Source organism: Giraffa tippelskirchi, chromosome 3 (assembly GCF_054371585.1).
Source record: "Giraffa tippelskirchi isolate mGirTip1 chromosome 3, T2T-mGirTip1v1.2.pri, whole genome shotgun sequence".
NCBI classification, from domain to species: Eukaryota; Metazoa; Chordata; class Mammalia; order Artiodactyla; family Giraffidae; genus Giraffa; species Giraffa tippelskirchi.
Window position 1 is genome coordinate 96885019 of NC_137277.1, and position 24968 is coordinate 96909986.

General features: G+C 43.4%; 3 protein-coding genes across 7 annotated transcripts in view; all 3 read right to left on the bottom strand.

The window, feature by feature from the left end:
* SLC4A10 (solute carrier family 4 member 10) overlaps positions 1-6936 on the bottom strand; it is a 450611-nt gene extending 443675 nt beyond the window's left edge. Inside the window, exon 1 of the mRNA XM_081581599.1 lies at positions 6400-6936. The gene's annotated coding sequence lies outside the window, so the exon portion shown is untranslated. The remainder of the gene's footprint in view (positions 1-6399) is intronic.
* Positions 6937-7953: 1017 nt separating this feature from the next.
* TBR1 (T-box brain transcription factor 1) lies at positions 7954-17265 on the bottom strand. The gene is made up of 6 exons (XM_081581610.1): positions 16574-17265; positions 15822-15976; positions 15342-15463; positions 14601-14759; positions 13592-13653; positions 7954-10473 (listed from the first exon to the last, which is right to left on the bottom strand). Exons 1-6 carry the CDS (start codon positions 17263-17265, stop codon positions 9615-9617), a joined length of 2049 nt encoding a protein of 682 aa, XP_081437736.1. The 3' UTR covers positions 7954-9614.
* Positions 17266-22338: 5073 nt separating this feature from the next.
* Positions 22339-24968, bottom strand: part of PSMD14 (proteasome 26S subunit, non-ATPase 14) — a 101469-nt gene continuing 98839 nt past the window's right edge. For all 5 annotated transcript variants that reach the window (XM_081581613.1, XM_081581615.1, XM_081581614.1 and 2 more), the window contains one exon: positions 22339-22749. In XM_081581613.1, the coding sequence (XP_081437739.1) occupies positions 22651-22749 (99 nt within the window). In that variant the 3' untranslated portion in view covers positions 22339-22650. The remainder of the gene's footprint in view (positions 22750-24968) is intronic.

A 24968-nucleotide genomic window follows, 5' to 3' on the forward strand; every position in this document is an offset into this window, starting at 1 on the left:
CAGTAAAGGAAAATGTTTTGTGAAACTTGTGTGAGTATTTATTTATTACTGTGGTGATGGTTTAGTCGCCAAGTCACGTTGACTCTAGCAACTCTATGGACTATGGCCCTCCAGGCTTCTCTGTCCATGGGATTTTCCAGGCAAGAATATCACCGTGAGTTGCCATTTCCTACTGCAGGATATCTTCCCAACCCAGGGATAAAACCGGGATCTCCTGAATTGCAGGCAGATTCTTTACCTACTGAGCCACCAGAGAAGACCCATTTATTACTGTGACTCACAGTTTAAAAACTTTAAAAGCCACTGCCCTAGAGATTGTTCTACTGTAGCTTAGAACATGTGAACTCAAACTGCATAGAAAATCAGAGGTCCACAAAAAAGCAAAGTTCTTTATATAACTGGAAGATACTTACAGATTTGTTTATCGCTTCATTTTACAAATGAGGATACTGAAAATCATAAAAATAAAATGTCTTGTGTCCAGTGTTTTCTACTGCACCTTAAGAGTCAGGTTCCTCTGAAACCTATATTTACAAAACAAATTTAAGGCAGGTATTTCACACACTAAATTGCCTTGACAACAACTACAGATTTTCAGTCATCTTATGAGAACATTCCATTGATATGGTGACATTCACGCAAACTTTGTACTCAAATGGAAAGTGTACTGTGTGCAAATTAAGTAATAAATTTAAAGGCTCTTGACTCTAGTGCTCACAGGTATAGAATTATTTTCATAGATAGGAGATTATTAAGTATTCAGGCTCCAATAAGAGATCCTCAAAAAAGCACACAATTATGACAGTATCTAGGACTGCAGGATGAAAGGACTGTCAGAAATTCCCACTCACTATTCTCGATTTTATGTTCTTGTTCTCCAGTTTCATTATGGCGTCATACACAGACACACAGAGATTAACACATTTATATTTTTAAGGATTACTGTAAAGAATCTGCAAAAAGAATTGAAAATGAAATTAAAAATCTATGTAACTTTAAACTCTGGAGCAAAGAGTTTCCTAAAAAATGGTGATGCATGTAGAACTGTTTCTCATGATCTGTAAGGCCTGAACCTCTTCGGTTTGGTACTTTATTTCTTGTAACTATGCAGAGAAAGGGCTGATAGTGATGTCATTAATAAGATATAGTACACATAATTGTATAGCCATTTTTTTTAAAAAAAGGCTTCCTCCTTAATGGTTCTGGCACATACACTTCACGTTCCCATCTCCTTAATGGGCTATGTTAATATTAAATAAGAAAAATTAAATCTTTTAAATACATTTTAATCTTCATCACATTCAACTTAAGGGCAAGAGAACATGAATCTATATCAGATGATTCAAGGAAGGACAAATAGAAAGATTTAGAATGTCAATTAAAATGTATCAGGCTATATGAAATAAGAAACCATGAAGTAGGTGAAGGTTGTTGAGCAATGGGTGGAAGGTATATATTAGGAAAACTAGTACTAGATCTTTTTCCCACCTCTTTCTGCCATACATAACACATGTCCAGCAAGTTTCCTTAGAAGAGGTATTTGAGGGCACACCCTGTGAAGAGCAAACCTATAGAAACCTAGGAACTGCATAAACAAACAAACAAGCATTGAGACCCATGAAAGAAAAGCTGGAGGAAGGAAGGGAAAGTGAAGGAGTTGCAGAATCTGTGATTCTGAATCACCCAAAGGGCTAATTATGATTTTTAAACAGCTAAGACAATCAAGATTAGTCTGTAACAAGGTCATTACATTTGGTTAAGGGCACACTGGTAAATGTAGTAAGAAAGATTTTAATGTCTGTGCAAATGAGGAAGCTGAATTGAAAAGGATCAAAGAAAGCATTGAAAGATGGGTCTGAAGTACAAAAGAAAGCAGGGGAAAATGGAGTGCCTCACATAGCTAAGAATGTCAAGATAAAGAACACAGAAATACCAATAAAAGAAAAATATTGGCCTTTCACAAAAAAGCCCAGATAATAAAGTGAATATTGAGAGAAGTGATTAGAAATAAATAGACAAAAAAGCACAAAATTAAAAAAAAATAAAACCCAATGGGGGAGAAGCTAAATAAAAAAGACAAATTGTATCTGATATTGTCCTGAAAACTTCACAACTGCTTTTGGGAAAAGCATAAAAATTTTGATCTGAAATAAACTAACCGATGAATCAGGCATAGATTTTATCAAGATTCAGGTTTAGGGTGGTAGCGTGAGAAGGAAGAGTAAGTTTTTTTAAAAAAGTTGTTGGCAAGAGAGTCAACAAGGGCAAAATGAGTGTCAGAAAGACAGCAGAGTTGGAGGAGGAAAGAACAAATTTGTTGAGGAGGAAGTCAGTATGTTTCTTTGACTTTCTTCATAGGAACAAAGTAGAATGTGAGTATTAAGTAAGAGTCAATCCCAAAGGTGAGTGAGTTCTAAAAATTATTTAGAATGCAGTCATTAATGTATATACATATATATTAAACACATATATACATAGCAAATCAAGACAGAGGTAGGAAAAAGTTTCATTTGAACAAAATATATAGCATTCTGTGGTAGGTAAACTGTGAAAGGAAAGGGTAAGTCCTAATTACAGCTTCTATTTTCTCAGGATGGTGCCGAGTAGTAAACATTACTATTATCTGACAAAATTACATCCAAAATCATAAAATTTTAGGTAAATAAACAAATCAGTCTATAAAAGTACTAACCACCTTTGAAACATTTTTTATTTGAAATAACAGTTTCACCTTTTGTAAATTCCTGAGTGAGCTACTCAAAGTAATAGAAATCTATATAACAACTGAGAAACTCTCATAAAATATCACTGACGATTGCAGATGGCCTAAACTGAATCTGTATAACATGTATTTCATCCATTGAAGTTCAAGGATGTTAAAATATATATGTGGTAGCCTAATATTGTAAACAGAAAGATTAAACTATTAAGAAGTTATAATTACACAGAATAGTCTAGAATTTGAGTATATTACAAAGTGGGAGAGATGATTTTGCTGATTTAGATATAAAGAAAAGAGCTCCCAATGCAGAGTGAGAAAAACATCCTGGAGCCTATAAAGAATAACCTTTTGTTGACAGAAGATGGCAAATGTTTGAATGCTTGCAAGTGTGCATGTCACTATTCAAAAAGGATATTCAAAACACACAAACACAGTTCAGACACACATATCTGGAACACTAGTACCTTCTATCAACTTTCAAAGGCTGCCTTACTTGTACCCACAAATGGCAGCCCAGTAGGCAGTGACATCAGACCTAGAAATGATGTGGCCTGTACAGAATGCAGTGAAGTGCAGCGCTCTACTTGTTTGCAATAGTTTTATTTTTCGACTAGTTTTTATCACACTTGGCATGAACAAGGGAACATGTGCTTTGCTAAATTTGAACTTTTAAGATGAGACTGAATTAACCGAGAACCAAAAAATTGCTTCTGAATTATCCTAAGATTGAAAAATGCCTTCCCCTTCATACTAGGAATGACAAAATAAAAGACAAATACATCTTAAAAGTTGAAATGTGAGTTAGGAAGATCCTTTCAAGCAGAAAGTTCCATTAATTTGACATTTCTTGAAACTTAAGTGTGTATCTGAATACATATATAACACACATATATAAGACATGCTTTTGTTGTTGTTATTTAGTCACTAAGTCATGTCCAACTCTTTTGCAACCCCATGGACTATAGCCCACTAAGCTCCTCTGTCCATGAGATTTCCCAGGCAACACATATATATACTAAATAAGTATAACTCTTGCCCCAAAACTTAATCTTATATTTTTTCCTACTAGTAGTTGAACAAAATAACTATATTAGCTAAAATAACCAGAGATATAGCCCTAGAGATGCTCTCCCTTCATAAATTCCCTCTTCCTCCTCCTCAGGTCTGCCAAGATATACAAGTATAAATGATTTATATATATATATATATATATATATATATATATATATATAATGAGTACCTTGGCCTGCAGGTATTTTCATAGTTAAAATTCAAAATAATTTTAATATAAAATTCCAGTTATAAATCACAGCATATGTTTATAAGGAATCTAGTGATAAGTAATAGGTCAAACAACCTGAAAGAATCAGCTTGTGGTACAAGCTTCATCGCACTAATAATGTCACAGTTTGTATGTTTATTAAATTAAATATTACCAGCAAGGTTCTTCTAAATGCCATGTTCCTAATACTAGATCACATATTTATTTCAGAGTTAGCATAGTAAGAGGGGGAGCTATCACTAGAAGGTCTATTAAGCCATGTTTTTTTTTTTCCATTGCTTTAATGGAACTATTCAAATCAAATTTTTCACGCTATGCCTTGAACACCGCTGCAAACCATACTGTGGGTGTAAAATACATGCAAGGCAGATATAATCATCTCAGATGAGACCAGTGACTTGTACACCATCAAGTTTACTTTATTGTGAAAGCAGTGGGGTTTTCTTTCAAGTGAATATATTTTTAAATATGCTGCAACCTAATTTACAAGCTGAAGACCAGAACCAGGAAGACACAAATCTCAAAGCAACAACATTAAATCAAGTATAATGCAATGTCTAAAATCCTGCCTACTTTGTCTCTGTCTTCCTTGAGAAACGTATCTTGTTGTGGCAAAAGAAAATCTAACTGCCCAAAAGGAAATCTTGCACTCAGATTGTAAATTCAACAAATCATACAGATTCAACTTGCTTAAAAATTCTCAGCCACCTTTTAAAAGATTGATTCTACTGATATTAAGAAGAACATTTACTCTTTAAAATATTAAAATTAACCAAGCAATTGCCCACACACCAGAGTAAATTAAATATCTTAAAAATTGAATGCTTATCATTGGTCTTTAAAGCTGCTGACTTCTTCAAAGTAAGTTTTTTTTTTTTTAATTCTAAAAATAAAAATAATTGTTACTGTTTCCCTTGGGGGACCTAGACTGGTCTGTTTTCACACAAGATCATAAGCTCTGTGATTTTTTCCTATCTCCATGGCTAAAACATATACATGATAAAAGAACTCATACACAGACAGAAAGGGTGTTGCACCAGAGGACAAGCAGAGTATTTTATAAAATCACTATGGACACAAATACCTTGCCCAAATATTGCTACAATGCATTTTAAATTCTTCAGGAATGTAACGACCTCTATTTAACACGGCTTTTTTTCAAGCCTGCACCCTAAACAGAAAGTACAACATCCCTGAAGGCGTCAGTACTAAAAGAATAGATACTTAACATCACACACACACACACAAAGTGGATCATAAGTAAACCAGTTTTAACAGCAGGAAAATTTTTCTTTTTATAAGAAAATTTAAGTGCAGGAGGAAAGAAGGTTCATAAAGTTCTCTGTAGACCCTAAATTACAACATTTTAAGAGTTCAGGGGATGTAAGTCAGTCCTGAAGAGTCAGAAACGACCTGATTTTTTGAAACAAACCCAGTACATTTCCCCAAGACCTAAAAAGGCTTCCATGTCCTAAATCCTAGTAGGTTGCCTGGCTTGGTTCTGGCGGAGCCACATGCGCAGGAGGGCCGCACCCAAGGCTAGAGGCAAGGCCGGGAGCCACGCTGGACCAGGCTCTTGAAGGAACAGGAGAACAGCCTGGACTCCAGGTCTGGACCTTCGCTGGGCCCCCTGTCTAGACCCGCGGCCTGGATCCCTATCTGGACTCGCGGCCTGGAACCCGCGGCCGGAAGAGCCAGAAGAGAGCAGCGCGCCCACCCAACGGCGAAGCCAGAGAGCCTGGGCCCAGGCTCAGCGGCGGGACCAGGCCTTCGGAGCCGCCGCACGGCCGGCCGAGCTCGTGCGGACGTCCGTCCCCGCCGGCCTGGGCTCCCGAATGCCTTCGATCACAGCGCGCTCAGTGCCCGCCAGTCGGCTGCCCTGACCCCGCGGCTTCGGCCCCAAGGTGAGGCACCTAGGGCTCAGCATCTCTGGGCTCCAGCGGCGCCGGCCCGCCGCGCTCGGCCCCAAGCTGCTGGTGGGCAAGGAGTTAAGATGGCGCGCGACGCGAGTGGCGGGAAGGCTTGAGCCAGAATAAAGAGCCGCACGCTCGTCTTTTTTTTTCTTCCTTTCTCTTTTTGAAAAGCCACTTTTGAAAACAGAAAATCTGCAGTTTACGGGGAGGATTCGTCATCCTTCTCCGTCCCTACCCTGACTCCTACCATCAGGGAGATAAAAAGGCAACTCGAAACCTAACCCGGGACGCGAACTCTGGTTCCCGGAGGCCCTCCCCCAAAACACTCTGATTTCCTTGAAACAGCAGCAGCTTCTCAGACACACTGACAGTGGCACTTCACTAGACACCCAAGACTCCTTGGAAGCCAGGAGAAACGATCATGCTTGAAAGGGACAGGAAAGCACACTGCCTCCGAGAGGAGCGCGGAGCTGCAAATTTACCTCACGCTGACTCAGTCCACACAGCAGATGGTGCAGAGCTGCAAGGGAAACGACCTCCCCAATTTTTTTAAGTACTTCCTAATAGCAGCTAAGTGCGTCTTTCAGTACAAGGCACTACGTTCCTGTGAAATCTATCCTCGGCATCTAAGCTTCGTTTCCGCACATGACAACGACTCCTTTGCTCGCGGTGACTCTGGCCCGAGGGCGGCGGGCCTGGCCCGGCGCCGCACTCCGACCTCCAGGCTCACTCCTCGGAACCCTTAGCGGCTCCGCAGCCCCTCGCCCTCGGCCTGGGCGCCCCCGGGCCTCCCGACTGCACGTGCGCCTCCCGCTCGCTGGCACCGAGGTCGCAGGAGTGCAGGGCCAGGGGATGATTACAGGAATACACCGCTCCACTTCACTCGCCACGCAGGCCCCCTGTTCTGTACTTTTTGTCCTCTTGTTTAGTTCTTAGGTGTGATCCGGAAGAAACAAACACAAAGGAAAATCAGTCAGCGCTTTTCTCTGTGGCAGACAAAACTCGGCGGAACGCCGTCTAGTGGCCAAATTACCCAATGAAGGCGAATCGGTTTTGTTCCCCCCTCCAGTTTTCATTTTAATTGGTACTTTGACGCCTCTCTGCATCTGTCAAATTGCAAAGGGGATACAGGACCGTCTCTGGGTGGTGGTAAATTTCGCCCCATAACCTGAGACTGGCCTAGGCCAAACAAGAATGCTGGACCATTTTCCACCTTTCTTGGGTCTCCTTTCTCTGGAGATAAGAGTAAAAGAGAGCTCTGTGGACCCCTTGACTAAGACGCAACTAGCCCCCTCCCAGCTGGAATATCCACATTTCTGCATTTTTTCTCAAGGGATGGGGACTTGGCTTGGGCAAGATGGGCGCAGGAAATCCACTGTACAAGAGATGGAGTGATGCCCCACATATACCTCCTAAAGCAAGTTTTAAGCTCAGTGGTTAAATATCGACCTTTCATGAGTTTGCTCTATGAGTACTTTCCCTACTCCAACCCCTCCCTATCCCCCCAAAATAATCCACTCAAGAAATGTAGGCCATTCTGTGTTTTCATTTACGGATTCACCACTCAACTCCAAGGCCTTGTATTTAAAGACCAGAATTTTCAACATCTGCCTAAAGCTGCGGTCAACAGCCTATTTTGACAAGCATTTACATTACACTCTTCTCTTGCCCAAAGCCTCCCTCTTGACTTGGTGAAATTTCAAGAAATACTCAATTTCTTATGAAGGACCCTCCATTTCCTGCTCATAGTATTTCCTACTTGCAGATATAAGGAAGCATGTACATTTTCCTGAAGAAAAAAAAAACGAGTGTAACAAAGTGAACTCGACTCACAGGGAACTAAGTAGTTGTAAATAAGACAGAAAAAAGTAATTACTGGTAGTGGTATATTAACAAATTTAAGAGGAAAATGGGATGTAGTTCCCACTACATAGACTGCCCCATACTGGAGTAGAGACAGGCTATTCTTCCTCAGCCCTTAAAAATAATCACCTCTAATTAAATTTTCAAACTGTAAACTGCTTTCAAACACCATAGAGTTTTACCAGATTTATTTTACTTGTTATACACAGACGATACAAACGAGCAAAAAACAAAACGTTTCTCAATGGAGTGTGTCCTTGTATAAATTATTCAGTTCACAGACAAAACGAAACAAATATAAAAATCACAACATTAGATTTACAGAAGAGCCAAAATATACACACGTTTAGACCCTGAATTCCTATTAGGAAAAAAAATCCCCCCAATGGACTGGAATCTAGATTGAGTATTGTGTATGATGCATATTTCACATTAATTTTAAAATACAAAAAAAAAAGTATAGGTTTGCTACACAACATTAGAAATTCTACTAATCTATTTTCAGGGGGATCAGTGCTCCTTATCAAATATAACAAGACTTAGAGGGGGGAATAAACAGTCTTATTTGCATTAATGCTAGTGTTTTCCCAAGGAAGTCAAATTTCAGCTGTTCTAGGTGGCGGGGAAATCATTTTCAAAACTAAAATGCAGCAAAATATACAACTCACACAATTCATCTTCACTAGACTACACTATAGTTAACCAACAATTCAGTCATCTATATCATTAGTAGAATATTCATTACAAAGATTTACAGCATATAAAGGTGGAGGGGGGAACTGAAAGATATTCAGAAACAGTTTGTCAGCATATTTGGCACCTGCACAGACCAGTAATGGATTTGGCACTTTGGGGAAAAACAAATAAGGCAAAATAATATTGCTGATGTCGAGCTATTCTATTTAGAAGGAAGGGGGAAAAAACATGTAACTCGTTAACTTTGCTTTGCAGGCATCATGCCACTTAATCGACTTGCCTATGAACAGACACCTATCCTTTACAGGTGTTTGTCAGATTCTCCTTAGCTATTTGTGTGCAGTAGGGCACAGGGTAGTTATTTCATGCAGTGGATTGAGGAGAAGTGAGAAACTCTTCATTATCTAGTCTTTCGAGTTTCCAGAGCCTCTTAGATTACTGTTAATAATCTCACAAGAAAACATTTTCAGGGGCAGGGGGAGTTGGAGGAAAAGGAAAAGAAATGAATGAGAAAGTTTAAGCGTGAACTGGTTTTGTGCCTTGACAATGAATAAAAACTAGCCATTCGTTACAATAAATTAACACTATATACAGTCATTTCACAGGCTTTGTTCCACTAGAATTATTAACATCCCTACCATCCATCCATCCATCCACTCGGGGATAAGAAAGGACGCGCTGGGTGGGTCCAGGTTCTACAGTCAACATCCTACGGTTAATGGGGAGGCCGAGACTTGGCGGGTCGGAATCGCTGCTGCCTGACAGGACTGCCCAGGTCTCCTAAAGGTGAAGAGTTTCATGAGGAGAAAGACAAGGAGAGGGTGAGAAAAAGACGAGGGGGAGGGGAACTGTTATGATAACTTCACAGAAGGAGAGTAAGTAGGCAAACCAAAAAGGTTTACAGCCAAGTTGTAGGTCGGTGCGCTAACTGCAGAAACTGCTGTGCAAAAAAAAAAAAAAAGGTTAAAATCACACTCAGGAGACCTGTACTAATTCGCTGCAGACGGTGTTCGAGGGTCAAATAAACTGAGGGAGTGCGCGAGGTGGGGCGTGAGCAGGAGGCGCAGGGGGAGAGGCGCGAAGAGCCGGCAGGGGCCGGGCCGCGGTGGGGCGCGGGGCCAGGGCGGGCAGGGCCGGCCTAGCTGTGCGAGTAGAAGCCGTAGTAGCCGCCTATGTCCTTGGCGCAGTTCTTCTCGCAGTCCCGCTGGGCCAGCACCTCGCTCTTGAGTGGGGACGAGCTCTCGGACACCGGCGTGTCGGCGGGCGAGATTCGCCTCCGTTTGGCCTGCTCGTAAATCCCCGAGTCGCTCGAGTCGATGGACTTGATAGAGGAGGGCGTCTCGATCCAGCTGGAGTCGGACAGGTCCTTGGGCTTGGCGTCCTCGGCGGCGCCCGGCGGCAGCGGCGAGCGCTCGGCGGCCAGGCCCTCGGCCTCCTCGCCCAGGTAGGGGTTGGCGCCGGCCATGCGCGCGGCGGCCGCGGCGCTGTTGGGCCAGCAGGGCAGCACCGAGCCCGACTTGGCGCCGCAGTACTGCGGTGGGCTGCGCGCGCCCCAGCCCGACGGGTCGGCGTAGTAGCCGAGCGGGCGACCCGTGCAGCCAGCCGCCTGCAGAGGCAGCGCCTTCACGCCCGCCGCCGCGTATGAGAGCAGCGTGGCCGCGTTGCCCGCGAAGTCCGTAGCTGTGTCGTAGGCCGAGGCGGCGAAGTCCAGCCTGTTGTTGGCCGGAGTCACAAACCAGCGCTGCGGCGACGGCGCGCCCGGGTCCTCGGCCTGCTGCGGCGACAGCAGCCCGTTGGTGTGCGGCACGCTGCGGTCCGTGCCCGGCCCCGGGCCGGCGCCCGCGCCCGGGTGGAAACGGGCCTTGGCGTAGTTGCTCACGAACTGGTCCTGCAGGAAAGAGCCGGCCATGGCGTAGCGGGCCCCGGGCACAATCTGCGAGCGCGGGGAGTCGTTGGGCGAGGGGGTCAGGCGGTCCATGTCGCAGCCGGTGTAGATCCTGCGAAGGAGGGAGAGAGAGAGAACCGAAGGGTGGCGCAAGGTCCTTTCGGGGGCGCTAAAGAGAAGACCACCCCTGGTCGCCCACCCCCACACTCTCCACATGTAACCTGCCGTCCAAGATAGAGACAGACAAAAGGTCACAGACTTGCATCCTCTCCAGAATAAATCGTGGAATTATAAAGGAACCGATTTGTCCCTTCAGGGACCTAAAGCTGATACAGATGAAGAGGAAGGCTTCCCTCCTCTCTTGCGCTCTCAGCAAGTGCACAGAGGGCCGAGAGAAGAGCACAGCAGGGGATGCTCACCCACTTCTCCAATATATGTGCGCACATTGAGGCAGATCTGCCCAGGGGCTCAGGTGGCATTTGCCCCAGTGGGCCTTTCTTCTGCGGTGAGAGTTTCTGAGTGAAATTTCTAAACCGGTTACCCACTCCACCCTTTCAAGACCACTTTCTTCCATCTGACACACACGCGGGGACCCCTCTAGTACTGAGCATCAGACTGGCCCTGTACAGTCTTCTGAGACCCGAGGGTTACTGCTGGAAGCCTCCATGGTACTTACTGTCTATTGTTTTCCCCTGTGTGTTCCTATAATCACCCCCGCACCCCCACCCCGCCAACCATACAAACTAGAATTACTACGTGGAAATAAAGTCATCAATCAGTAAAATTATTTTACAAAGGAAAAGTATTCTTTGAGCGTCTCTCCCCAGCTTTTGATTTGTTACTGGTTAAAAAAAGGAAAAAAAATGTGGGCAAACTCTTAAAAGTACAATTATCAACCTCCGCCAAGAATCTCCCACTGGTTAACAGCTCATCCTTATACAACTTGACTATGTTCCAGGCACCCTTGTCTAGGTCTGTACAGATCATTATTTAACCATCACAGTTTTCCAAGTTAGGTACCATTATTATCCTACCTTACAGATGAAGAAATTGAGTCAAAGGAAAGTTAAATAACTTGCCCAACCACAGACAGTGATTGTGTTACTGGCAATTACCTTAGATAAGATAATCAAAGGTTCACTCTAGGCCCCACAGGGGCCTATAAGATCCCATTAGAATTGAGAAGGAACCAGAGACTGGATCAAGATTGGTAGACTTATTTTCTCATACACATCACACACATGCCTCCCTTTTTTTTTATCCCACACATAAATGTTTTAATCTTTAATCAACAGACTGTTTTGAAAGAGAGCCTCAGTCTTGTCAGACCTCAATACTTTGGGGAGGAAATTCCCTGGTGAGTGGCCAAGCAAACACCCTGGTCCCCCTGAACTCTTTATTGCTCTCCCTGTTTCTCCAAAAGTGAGCCAGGCCCCAATAACCAACGTAAGGTGGAAAGAGAGAGAGTTGCAAAAACCATTCTACTCTAAGCCATAAATCTCTAATAAGATAGCCATTTGTATAGCTAAAGAAGCTTTTTATGATAAATACATAGTGATTTAAGAATCAAACGGAAGTGGCTTTTCCAACAGAAGTCAGCCAGAAGAGGGACAGATGAGGGTTATGCTGTGGCTGCTCGCATGCAGTTTGCTGACTGAACAAAATTTCCCTCCTGAAACTTAATTCCAGTCTCAAATGAGAACAAGTAGAGGGAGGCAGGAAGGGAACATAACCAGCAAGGTGCAAATATCTTCTCTGTTTACCACCACAATATTTTTAAAAGGAAAATAAAAAAAAAAAAACAATCTGCAAAAGATACAGTTTATATGGCCATCCAGGCCCCAACCCACTTGGGATTACCGAATTGATTTGTGCAAAATAAAATGCTTTGGAACAGATGTTCACAGCAGAATTAAAAGCTCAAAATCTACTAGACCCCCCTAGTACAGAGACCAGTATATCTGGTCTCCTGGGCCACACGCTTTCCACCGTGCTGAGCCCACCTTTTTAGATTGTGAGGAAGGACTAGAGTAGCCAAGTTTTTCTTTTTTTTTTTTTTCCTGGGGAATCATACTGATGATTTGGATCAGTTCCTCTGGATCACTTTTGAGGGATACACGTGACAGTTATAGTGTATAACTATATAGTGTATAACTAATTGTACAGTGATAGTGTATAACTGTCGATGATTCTCTTCAATTTGTTATAAAAATATCAGGAGGGAAGTTTGGTATCTACCTGGAGAGAGCCACTTGTCTCCTCCACAGATTTAATCTATTCCTAATCAAAGATAGCTTCAACTGTGTAGTTCTAGCCCCAACCCTTAATGCAAGCCATAAAATTAAAATTAATGTATCCTTTCCTTCTATGGTCAGAGAAAAGTGAAGGGATCCCCACAGTCCAGATTTAGATCTTGCCATATAACTCTTTGTGAACTCCTCTGCACTGTACCTGGGCTCTGAGCGAGAGAAAGCCAGAACAAGCCCAGGAAGGGTTCAGTTTACACCTACTGTTGCCCCCAGAGGACAGCATTTTGATAGACAAGAAATGGAGATAGGTAAGGGAGGCCTGGAGAAAAGGAAAGCAGCACATTTAATTAAAACACACCTAGATACAAACGATAAAAGAGGAAATATTTTTCTTTCAAAGCATAAATAATACACTGCAACAGCACCTGGGTCCTTCCCAAAGCCTGAAATGACTGCACCATCAGCTGTGCTCGTGAACTTGCCTGTAATGGGTGCACATTTTTATTCAGTCCATGGTAAACTTGCACAGGAAAAGCTATTACACAAAACTTGGAAATGGGTAAATAAAAGTCACATATGCCAAGGAGACTGTAACAACTGCCAGAGCCACATGCACTTTCAGGCAGAATCGGGCGGTTTCAGACACAGACAATCTGAGCTGAGCATCTGCAGCACCACACACAACTCCCGCACCCGGGAACCAGGGCAGCTTCCCCAGCCAGCCAGCCCCAGGGTCCCCGCCAACAACTTTGTAATTCATATGAAAGCTAAAAGTAGGTGGAGGAAACCTTTGACCCAAAACGCAGAAGTACCAAGCCAGGTCACCAGAGGGAAGAGGAGCCGTCAAAAAAGAAAGGGAAAACCCCAAAAACAACTTTGTCTTCACACTTTATAGCTTCCAAAAGCCTTGTACAAAACAATCCACCTTTGACCCAAAGCCCAATTCCACAAATTTGAGAAGAAAGGTGCAAAACTACTTACGTATCATAATTATCCCGAAATCCTTTAGCAAAGGGATTGTGATCTATTTTCAGTTGTGTAATCTGGAAAAGAGAAAAAAAGATTAATATAATTTTACTTTTTATACAGCAGATTGGGTGTTTAAGAATATGTCATCTGCCACTTTTTACAGGGGCTAAAGGCCTACAATTTCATTAAATAGCAAGGTTTCCCTAAATGAAATTTTTGAGGGAATAGGTGGAAAGGGGAAAAAAGTATGATGAAAGTTATGTTTAAATTAATGGTGACTAAAACTGAAGTATAGCTTTCCATTAGCTCTCCCATGTGTCCTAAACTGGTTCAAAATGCTCATTTTTAAAAATGCTTGTTATGTAAATGCACTTACTCAGGCAAAAATTTTTAAGGGGCACTTGAATTCATTCCTAAAAAATGTTGCCTATCTTAAATGCTTCATCATATTTTTTAGTTAGTCGCTTCTGATACACAACTTGAAGAACCCACAAGTTGCATCTTGAAATCAGTTTTGATTGCAAATAAATGCATATCTTTCATTTATGATATTTTCCTGTTTTAAAAGAAACATTATCACTTCTAGTAGTCAAATCAACAGTAGTAAAATAAGTTTTTGCAAACTTGCAAATGAGTGCTAGGAAGCTCACTCCATAGTCCCCAGTAATTTGATTTATTTTAGTTTTTAAATCATGAATGTACGTTTCTTTCGATCACCCTGAAACGGATGTTTGAAAACTAAAACAAAATTCCCAAGAGGCTCTAGAAATCCTGGTCAGCTTGAAGGTGGCCCGTGTGACCCGCGTCGGAGACGAATAGGAAGCGTTTTCCCACCGGTTAGGTATACATGGCAGGTGCCCAGCAGGCCCCTAGCCCTACTCCTAAAAGGCATAGCAGAGACAGCTGTGGCAGATGTTAGTGCCCGAGCCGGGGACGGCCCCGGGTACCGCCGCGGGCCGGGGGAAGCCTGCGCCGCCCGCCGCCCGCCGCCCGCCGCGCGCCCAGCCCCAGGCCTCCTTACATCGGTGTTCTGGTAGGCAGTGACGGCGATGAATTGAGTCTCTGGAAAAGTGAACGTCTGCACGCGGCCGGGCTGGCTGGTGTCCTCCGTGCCGTCCTCGTTCACTTCCACTACATGCAGGCGGGGCTGGTACTTGTGCAAGGACTGCAAAACCACCATCTGTCCGGCGGAAAGAAAGGGAAGCGCCCGGCGGCACGTTAATGCGGTCTGCGTGCAGGCGGCTGTGAGCCGCGGGCCGTGTGGAGTCTGCCAGGAGCCCGCCGCCCCGGGAAACGGATCGCGGGCCTCGCCCGGCTGGTGACTGGCTGGCGGAAGCAGACCTGCCCTGGTTCCCCTGGAGCACGCAACGCCCGAGCACCAGAGGAAAACCGAACCCGACCGCCCAATCCTCAGGGCCCTTCTCCCAGTTCTCCTTTAAGGAGCAACAAAGATTTTCACAATCTGCAGATCCTACGCGTTTCCTTCTCAAAATCAACCAAATATTTGTACTTGTGAAGGTTGGGAACTCGGGAATTGGGCGAGGGAGGGGGGAAGAGGGGGACAAGAGCAACTTTGTAGATTGTTTAGTATAATTTGGGAGGACGGAAATAGAATTTTTAAAAACTCTTTTTAATGAAGCAAAGAAACATGTGTCGTTCCTCATGTTAATTTAAAGTGATGAACTGGATCTTAGGCAGGAACGAGTGTGTATAAGTGAGTGTGTGTGTGAGAGAGAGAAAAATGAACGCTTGAACCACTGACCTGCCCATTGTTGTTTGACGCTCCTTTGTTGTTTGTAAGTTTTAATTTTCCAAAAGAGATTTCTTGACGCATCCAGTGAGCCCCCGTGTTAGGGGAATCCGGATGCATATAGACCCGATTTCCTAGAGAAAGAGACAAGTTGTTTACATGTGCCCGGGGCATTGCCCAGTTCCAACTCCTCACCACGTAGGACACACACACACATACACAGACATACACCCCTTATTCCACTGTAAGGCCCATTAGCTGGGGCTTTTTTTAAGGCCGCGCTTTCTTCCTATTAACTGGGAATGATTAAAATAGCTTTTGCATAATCCTCCCCCTTCTCGTCGCTCAGTCTCTCCCCCTATCCTCCTAGTTTCCTTTTAGAAGTCATTGGCCGATCGTTTTAAAAGTCGCTCGAGCCAGTCCACAAAGGCTTTAATTAATCATTCTCACCTAAATAAGTGTCAGGAAGACGTGTTAATTGGAAGGACTTGCCTTGCACATTGGTGTCCGCTTTGCCGCAAGGAACCCATTTGCCTCCTTGAAACCTCCAGTGATTGGGATCCGCCAAAATCACATCCACAAAAATATTGTAATGAGCCGTGGGATCGAGACCAGAAATGTTAAAACTTAAAAAAGGAAACATGCGCCTATTTAAATTAGGGAGGGGGGAGACAACAAGGGGGAAAAAACATAAATGTTAAAGATTAAATGCAAGAAGCGCGGCGCCAGATAGCAAAGCAAAACTTATTCTCTCAGCATCGTTGAACGAACGTTTGCTGGGTTGGAAAATGGGTGGTGGGGGAGAAAAAGAAGAGACTGAAGTCTGGGAGATCGGCGGATGAACTGGAATGGGGAGTCGGCAGGTATCACTGCCCAGGTGGAAAGCGAGGTTGGCGACCCGAATCTCCACCTGTCGGTGTATCCGGCATTGATGTGTCCCTCCCATCTCCCGGCCACAGGCCAGGGCTCTCCCCCTCTCTCTCTCTCCTTTCTCCGGCCACTGACTGGCTCTCCGACCACCTTTCTAGAGCGGGAACCCCCCCTCCCGCCCCGCTCCCCGACATCACCGCGGTGGTTATACCTTCCACTTTCCGTTTTTCCAACACCAGCCAACTCTAGGACGCGCCAGAGCGCCTTCCACTCCGCTCCCGACCCCAAATCCTCGCTGCCGCGGCGGTCACTGCCCGGGTTCACATGCCCCCCGGCCGCGCCTGGAGCAGCGGCAGCCAAGAATGTAGCATTACCTTCCCTGTTTGGTGATGATCATCTCCGTTTGGTGCCGGTGAAATTTCAGCCAAAGGGGCCTGTTGCACAGGTACACCTGCGCTTTGCCGGGCACCAGCCCGGGCTGTGTGGAGGAGAACTGGTAGAACGGGGCTCCTTGGTAGGAGTGGCCGTACTGCTGTGGGTAGGGGTAGCCGGCGGTGGGGTAGCCCTGCGGTGAGGAGTTGGACAGGAGGCTGTTGTAGGCTCCGTTGGTGATGACCGGGTGGTGGGCCATGTAGCGGCTGGGGCTGCCGATGGAGAAGGCGGGGTGAGCCGGTCCGTGCTGGCCGGGGTACGGGAACATGGCACTGGGAGCAGTGGCCGCAGACTGTGGCTGGCTGGACTGAGAGAGGAGGTAGCGATCTGCAGCAGAGCCATCGAAACTGTGACGAAGCTCAGAGACCCCGTCCAAGACAGGAGAGAGTTTACTTCTCTGGACGTCCCCTGGTGAGTCCTTGGAGTCAGGAAAATTGTCTGTATCTGACTGATTCGTCATCCCCCTGGTAATTTTTTTCAAAGGTGAACTTCTCTCCAGGTTGTCAGTGGTCGAGATAATGGGATGATCGTGCAAGACAAGCTCAGATCCGCCTGAATGTGGGTAGCTGCTGCTCACATTGAGAAATTTCTTGGAGAGCATGATAGAAGGAGAAAGGCAGTGCTCCAGCTGCATAGCTCTAGAACCAGAACACTCGCCCTCCTGTCCCTGGTTTTTAAAGTCCTATTTATCATAAACTAGAAATCCACAGACCCCCTCACTAGACAGAAAGCACTTCAACCAGCAAATGCTTCTCAAAGGTTTGATTTACTTTTTTTTTTCCCTGGGAGAAGAGATTGGCCAATTGACACTATGCAGCAATCAGAAAAGGCTCACTTTTGATCTTGCTGCTTGTGCAGCCGATGAAACGGCTCCTGCCATTGGTTAACTGCTGACAGTAATTTAATTAGATAGACATTAATTAGGATAATCACCTGGCTCCTGGTCGCAGTGATCATGGCAAATTGAAGGGGATGATTTTATTGTTGGTTTAGGGGGGTGGGGAATGTGTGTTGCTTTTACGTGAGCACTGTTGTGTCACCTTTAAGCTTTGTGACCACTGCTTTAGGAAGATTCAAAGATGTGCAATTTACTAAACATTTCCTACCTTCCCCCTCCCCCTCGTTTGGAGCTGAGGGGCGGAGGAGGAAATTCGACGATGCTCCGAGACTTTTCGGATCTGAATGAGCCAAATATTCAGTTGAATGTAACGATTTCAAGTGCAAAGTATACAAAGCGCGAGCCGGTGGCCTCTTCTCGCCCTGTAAAAGTTCCAGAGTCTGTCTTTTCCAGTTAATACAGAAGCACAAGACACCTGAGCCAGTCTTTTGTGATCAGGTCCTGCGTGTCCTCAACGAACACCCCCACCAACTCACACCCTTTTAACTCCATACAGAAATAAATAAATCACTGCTACTGAGCGCCACAGCCATGAAAGTGAGCGGGAAGGGGGAGTCGCGGTGGAGAAAAGCAAGCAATTCAGCCACCCCATCCACCCACCTCGGGAAGATTCGGTTTCTTGGTTGAGCACAGAAACAGTGACAATCAATGATCTCCTTTTTAAGTTTTGAAATAATCATAAGCTCTCGGGTTGAAGTGCCTTAATGTATTTGCAGTGATGTTTACGAGGTCTTTCCTAAATATTTAATCAGCGAGCTTGGTCGCAGATTATCTGAAGAGCATCTAACTGGGGGCAGGCGCCACGCATCCCTCACGTCCCACTGCACTTCCTTCTCTCCGAGGTACGGCCTTGGCGACAGGTTCAAAAGCCTCGCCAGGAAAAGAGAGGGCCGAGTCCTCGCGCAAATGGGTTCGCTAGAAGCGCTGATCTGGGGAGACAGAGTGGAAGTGGTGTCAACGCAGTGATCTTTATGGAAGACTCGTGTGTGTGTGTGTGTGTGTGTGTGTGTGTGTGTGTGTGATGTTTATATAATCTGGAGGGGAGAAAAAGAATCAATGCCAATAATTTTAAAATGAGAAAAAATTTAAAGAGGGATAGAGAAAAGAACCAGTTTGAAAGGATGTTGGCACAAATAGATAGCACGAGGCCCAAAGCAACCCCGAGGTGTAAGAAGAGATCTCCTGGTACTGGCTCCACGGAGCAATTCAGTCTCCGCCCGAACCAGAGAGCCAAGAGCAGCAGAGGGTTCACCGCCCAAAGCTGCTTCGCGTGGCCGGCACCCGTCAGTCTGCCCTCCTGTGGCTTTTGCAGGACGGCCGAGCCGCGCGGGAACCAGGAGGAGGAGCGCAGCACCGGAGCACGGCTCGGCCCCCGAGCTGGCTGGCGGGCCGGCTCCACGCGGGTCACCACTGGGGCCGGCGGCGGGAGAAGCCACCCCCGCGCTCGGCGCTCGGCCCTAGGCCAGCCGCCTTGCTCCGGCTCTATTGTCTAAGGTCTCTAAGCGGCCCGAGAGTAGGCTCCCCAGTACCCTGGCGATCGCGAGGGGGAGCCGCCCGGATACCCGGGGAGCGCGGCGGCTGGCGCGTACCCCAGGGGGACACGCTCTTTACGTGCCGGAGGCTAGGCCTGGGCGCCTCCGCCCGGTGGAGCTCGTGTCTTCCTCCGGGAGTGTATCTGCCTTCCCCAAGCCCCCGCCACTCCCGGAGGGAAAGGGCGCCGGGGACACTGGGTAGGTCCTGCTCTTGATAGCGAGGGGTTGCCAGACTCGAACTGTGCCTACGCGGGCGCATTTGGAGAGCGCCGCCTGGGTGGGCCCAGCGGTCAGCGTCCAGCCCGGACTGCGCCCCCGTGGCGGTTCGGGCGCCTCGGCCGCAGAGGGCATCAGCTGTGGCCTCCACCACGGCGCCGCAAGCAAGGTCCGACGCGGGCGGCCCAGGGCTGGAAGGATTGACGACCAGATGTCCCAGACTCAAGCTGAGATAGTTTTCTGGGAGAAAAATACAGCCAGACCCCATTTTCCTTTAAGAAGCTCCATAAACAAGCAGGGGCTTAATTACTAAGGTGTTGGGAGGTGGGGGAAGGGACCGTGGCTATGACATTATTGATGTGTTTTGTTTTTTTTTTTGCCTCTTACCTCTACCTCCATTTCTCCTGAGAGCCTTTTGCCCTGTTTTGCCTACTGTTGCTTTCTCCTTTCATTAACTTCTTCGTCCCCGAATGCCTTTCTTTCCACTGTTTCCAAGGTTGCCCACCTCCCTCTCCCTCAGTGGAACAGAGCCTTAAGTGTGCAGCAAAAAAGGAGAGACTCTACCTGGGCTCTTTGTCAGGTTTTTTTATTCCTAGTACCCTGAGTTGGCTTTTTTAAAAAATGAAGAATGCTAAAATGACATGTTAAAGTTTAGAAGAGGGAGAGTGCACCTTCCTCAGTTTTTAAGGCGTTGGATTAGAAGATGAACAGGAACACTCGGATAATCAGGACTGCATTCAATGATTCCTCCATACAGGTTTATGCCTTTAATATGGATGCTTAAGGAAAACTAAGGTTTTTCTCAGGATCAGCACATCTGCTCTTTTGACTCATACTTCTGTAGAGCTGGGCTTCTCAAACTTTAAAAGTGCATATGACCCACACCAGGATTCTTGATTTTGACTCAGTAGGTCTGTATGCAAGAAGACCCAGGTGCTCCTGGTCCAAGCAGATCACACTGAATAGTGAGGCTGGAGTTTTCGATGCCCCCATACTAGTCTAAGAAGAAAGCAGGACATCTGAGCTAAGTTTTGGTTCTAGTGCAGCAAATCCATATATGTGCTCATATAAGCACACATGTATACACATTGGAGAAGGAAATGGCAACCCACTCCAGTGTTCTTGCCTGGAGAATCCCAGGGACGGGGGAGCCGGGTGGGCTGCCGTCTATGGGGTCGCACAGAGTCGGACACGACTGAAGCGACTTAGCAGCAGTAGCAGCAGTATACACACACACCTGAACTGGCTTATAGAGCTTATGGTTAAATAAGTTGTTCCAATGCCTGCCTAGACCATCAGGCTGCTGCTGCTGCTGAAGGAGCTGTGCATTCCAAGACAAAGGTGTTCACAGAGCCTCTTCTTTGGGCATCCTCATTTTGATGGACTCCAAATCTATAAAAATTCAGGTTTTTTGCTAGAAGGGATTTTGGTAAGGTTTTGAATGTCTCCAACATGAATCAAGTGGGAGAACGTGGTATATGACTGTGGGAAGTCCAGGAAGATGAGGTGATCAAGTAAGAACAAAAGGCAGGCCTTGTATAAGCCTTCTCATTCATTTTATTCACTCAGGAGCTTTTTTTCAGGGGACTAAAGTGAAAGAGAAAGAAAAAAAAGTTTCAAATGGAATGTTGAGAACAGCCCTTGGATTACTCAGACCTTCTTCTGAGGGCATATTGTACCAAAAAAATCTTGAGTAGCTCTCATGAACAGTATCTGTGAAAGAAGTCACAGAACCTTATTTATGTATGGGGGAAAATCATGTATCAAAAAAAAAAACCAGCTTGCACACAAGTTTAAAGCAGGCAAAAGGAAAACTTCTACTAACTTCAACTCTTGTATTTTAATTGTAAATGGTTAGCTGTTATAATCCCAACAATTAATACATATTACATGTCCTACATAAAATATACCATCACTGTCTTTAAAAGAAGAAACCACAGGACAATCAAGAAATGCTCAAAATACCTCTTATTCCACCAAAAATAAGACTGTGAAACATACTGGGAATTTAAGCCATTTTCACTTAAGTTTCTAGCAACTTTTCATTAGGCTACCAAGGAAAGCCTAGGATTATTCAAACAGGACAGTAATTTGGCCAAAAATAAGACTGTAAAACATACTGGGAATTTAAGCCATTTTCACTTAAGTTTCTAGCAACTTTTCATTAGGCTACCAAGGAAAGCCTAGGATTATTCAAACAGGACAGTAATTTGGTTCATCATATTATTCATACCACCTCCAGCAGAGGCTAAGTCTCAATTCTAAATCCCCAAGTAAACTCCCCTTTAATGAAGCCTTAGAAACATTTTTACCATATTGTCACAAAGGGAGAGACAGAATTAAATGTTATTTGTCTCCACACTTTTTGCCCATTTCTTGGAGCACCTGGTAGTGTACTATCCCATGAATGAGTACTAATGAGAACAATTACTTATGTACATCAAGTTAGAAACAGGTTGAAATATCTCTGAAAACTGCCATTAGTCAAATTTTTGTCTTTATCAGGAAACTGGGTCGTTCTCAGTTAATTTGAGAGAAAACAGTGACAAACTTATTGCTTATGTACTCAAGATATTAAATTCACATTATGGCTCCATTTCTCATTTTGCTTTGAAGACATTACACACCTTCTACAGCTGTCTCAGCTAAAGTCTAGTGAAGTATGCAGCAGGCAACTAACTCCCAGACAATCTCAACATTGTTGGTGGAATGTACCCTTTAAAAAGAAAATCATAGAAGTCTAAATTTAAATTGCCTCCCTTTTCTTCTTATATTACTTATCTGAAATACTGGAAGTATAATGTGTTAACAAGATATTGAGTATACAATATTAACTTGTGACAAATACTTTTAATATGTCAACATTTTCCTGGGTTACTCACTAATGAGGTAGCCACTCATTAATGGCAGTCATTTTACATTTGTGAAGTTTTGTTATCATACTGATGTTTTGTGTTATTTTAAATTGCAAAGGGAAACATATCTTTGTGTGAGATTTCTAGAGCACTGTCAAATGTTATTCTGTCAATTCCACCCAGTGCCAAAAAGACCTCAGGAGACATAGATTGTAAATGTATTTTATTTTGTAAGCAACAATCAAAATATATTTGTGTTACTGATTTCTTCAAATATTAAATGGGATCTTAACAAAATTTGTCCACTTTGATGTATTCTTATACAACTTTGGAATCTGCAAAGACCCTGACTAAAGAAACAGAAGTAATTGCACAATGGAGACTGAAGGTGTTACAGTGCTGCAAATGATGCCAGATGTCTTACTTTTAACCAAATACACCTTCAGAGGTCCCTTGATTTTGAGCATTAGGAACAACAGTATACACTGAAAGTATCACTAAAAGCTTTTTCCATTACTTTATTTAAATACAACAGTATCCAACATAGCTGCTAAACACTGGACAATATTTGAAGTCATAAGTACATCCACATGTTCCTCCAAATGACGTTTGGGGTCCTAAAAGAAAAAAGAATAAGGAAAGGAAAAAAAAAAAACAAGAACCATATTACTGGTAGACGAATTGCTTAGATTTTTTTCAGTAGCTGATGAAATCGGTAAAGAAAGCCAAACTTAAATGTATATATATATTTTAAAATTTTGTTTTCCTAATATACTATTACATTTTCAGGATTACTACATCTGTTAAAATGTTAAGGAGCTGATAAAATAAATGAAAGGTTGATTTACACAATGTTATGATTGCAGCAGAAATTATAAAGAGTCACAAGGAATTCTATACAGTTTGTACTCATCTGATAAAAAAAGTTAAGAGCGTTTTATACGTATGTATAAGCCTGATTATAGGTGTATATTTTCTGCCATTCACATATCTGACAGGGTACTTTGCTCAAAACAGACAGATACCAATAGGTAAGAGTTCAATGTGAATCTCATCACTTCCTCTATAATTTTAATTTAATTTCTATATAATTTTAATATTTCACAAATAGTACTTTAAATCAGAAATACTCTTGGATCAAAAGTCACTATTAGTAACTTAAAATTTAAATACAATTTGGATCAATTCTAAAATATGAAGTATATTTCATGTAGCTATTTTGAGAAAATGTATCACAGAAAAGAATATAGGTACAATCCGTTAACTTGAACCTGATCAAATCTGTATTTGATATATGAGTTAAAAATAAGGCTTAAAACTGCACTGTAATAAAGGAAGTTAAATTACAATGCTTAATACACATTTATGTTTAAGGCTGAGCTGGTTGAAATATTTCAGCTAAAAACTTGAAAGCTTTAAAATAATGGGTATACACTGTACAAAATAAAAAACTCTCAATTAAAGCATTATTTTCTTATATGCATAGCTAAAATACCAAGAATCCTAACTTTAAAAAATGCTCACCACTGAAATTACTTCTTGGCTGTTGCTTTCTGAACTACAATTTCAATACATTGATTTCTTTAAAACACCCAGAGATACAACACGCTACAGCTAATTTCAAATAACTAGACCATAATATTAAATTTTCTTTAGTTAAAAAAAAACAAGCCTTAGGGCATTTTAGGTGAATGAGTCTAACACTGGCGAAAGAAAAAGACACTGGTCTGATTCCATTATAGCTAGTTTTGCCTTTGCCATGCAGTAGGCCAAACTAGTGAAGTATATTTTAAAACATGATTCTGATGATTATTAAACTTTGCAATTATATGTATTTTCAGTTTCACTTTTACTTTACTCCTTTTATTTGCTGCTAACTGTTAAATTGAATCTACATCAAGAAACTATAGCATCAGAGTCATTTATTCAAGAAATAGTTAGTGAATGCTAGGTTCCAAGTTGGTGATCTAATATTACATATTAGAATAAAATATGTAGTGGGAAAAGACAACAAGGGTGACTGTATCACACAGGATTAAAGAATAAGATGAATTATATCTCATTTTGGTTTTGGAGGGTTTCTACTGTTATTTAAACCATAATATTCAGAATGCAGTGGGATTAGACTTCATCAATTACGATATTTAAGTTAGAACCTTTGCCCCTACTGCTCTATTGGAGTAACTGGTTTTGCGGCAAATTGGTAACACACTTCCCGCAGTTATCTACATTACTTCTTGTGGCAGCTGGGTGATTCTTAGAGATTTCCCATCCAAGAATGGTCCTGGCCCAAACCTACATAGCTTGTGAGATGTGATGGGATCAGAGCATATGGTAGGATGGCTGAAAGCAAAGACAGCTTAGTGTCTTGCATCTGAAATATCAAGATTCTGCCAACATCAGCAATATGATAACCATGTTCCATGAAATGAAAAAATGTAATCAACATTCTTTAAAAAACAGTCTAATTAATCTGTAGATTCTTTTAATTGGTTGGTGTGTTCCCCCCCAATCTTCAGAAAAATAGGAACTAAAATATATATTTCATCTTGGTAAAGTGAAAGAGCAAATACTTGAAACCCTTTCTCTTCACTCAGTAAAATCCAACAGGGCTTTAAGCTTTCTCAAGAATATTACCTATAAATTGAAGTCTACATATCGACAAATTATATATCATTTTAAAAACTGTTATGTATGAAATAAACCCACCATTCTATTATCTTCAAGGATAATATTATTTCAGATAAAAATAATACTTGGAAAATTAACTCAGGATGCAAGATTCCTAATTTATTTCTACTATTTTCACTAAAGATAGTATCTCATAGGTATGTAT

Bases quoted from the DNA above. Each gene is read 5' to 3' on its own strand.
- TBR1 (XM_081581610.1), bottom strand. From the start codon at position 17,265: ATGCAGCTGGAGCACTGCCTTTCTCCTTCTATCATGCTCTCCAAGAAA. The intron at 13,654-14,600 runs GTAAGGAGGCCT...TCTCTTTTCCAG, and splicing joins CTGCCTACCAGAACACCGAT to ATTACACAACTGAAAATAGA. The intron at 10,474-13,591 runs GTAAGTAGTTTT...CCTCCTTCGCAG, and splicing joins TTTCGGGATAATTATGATAC to GATCTACACCGGCTGCGACA.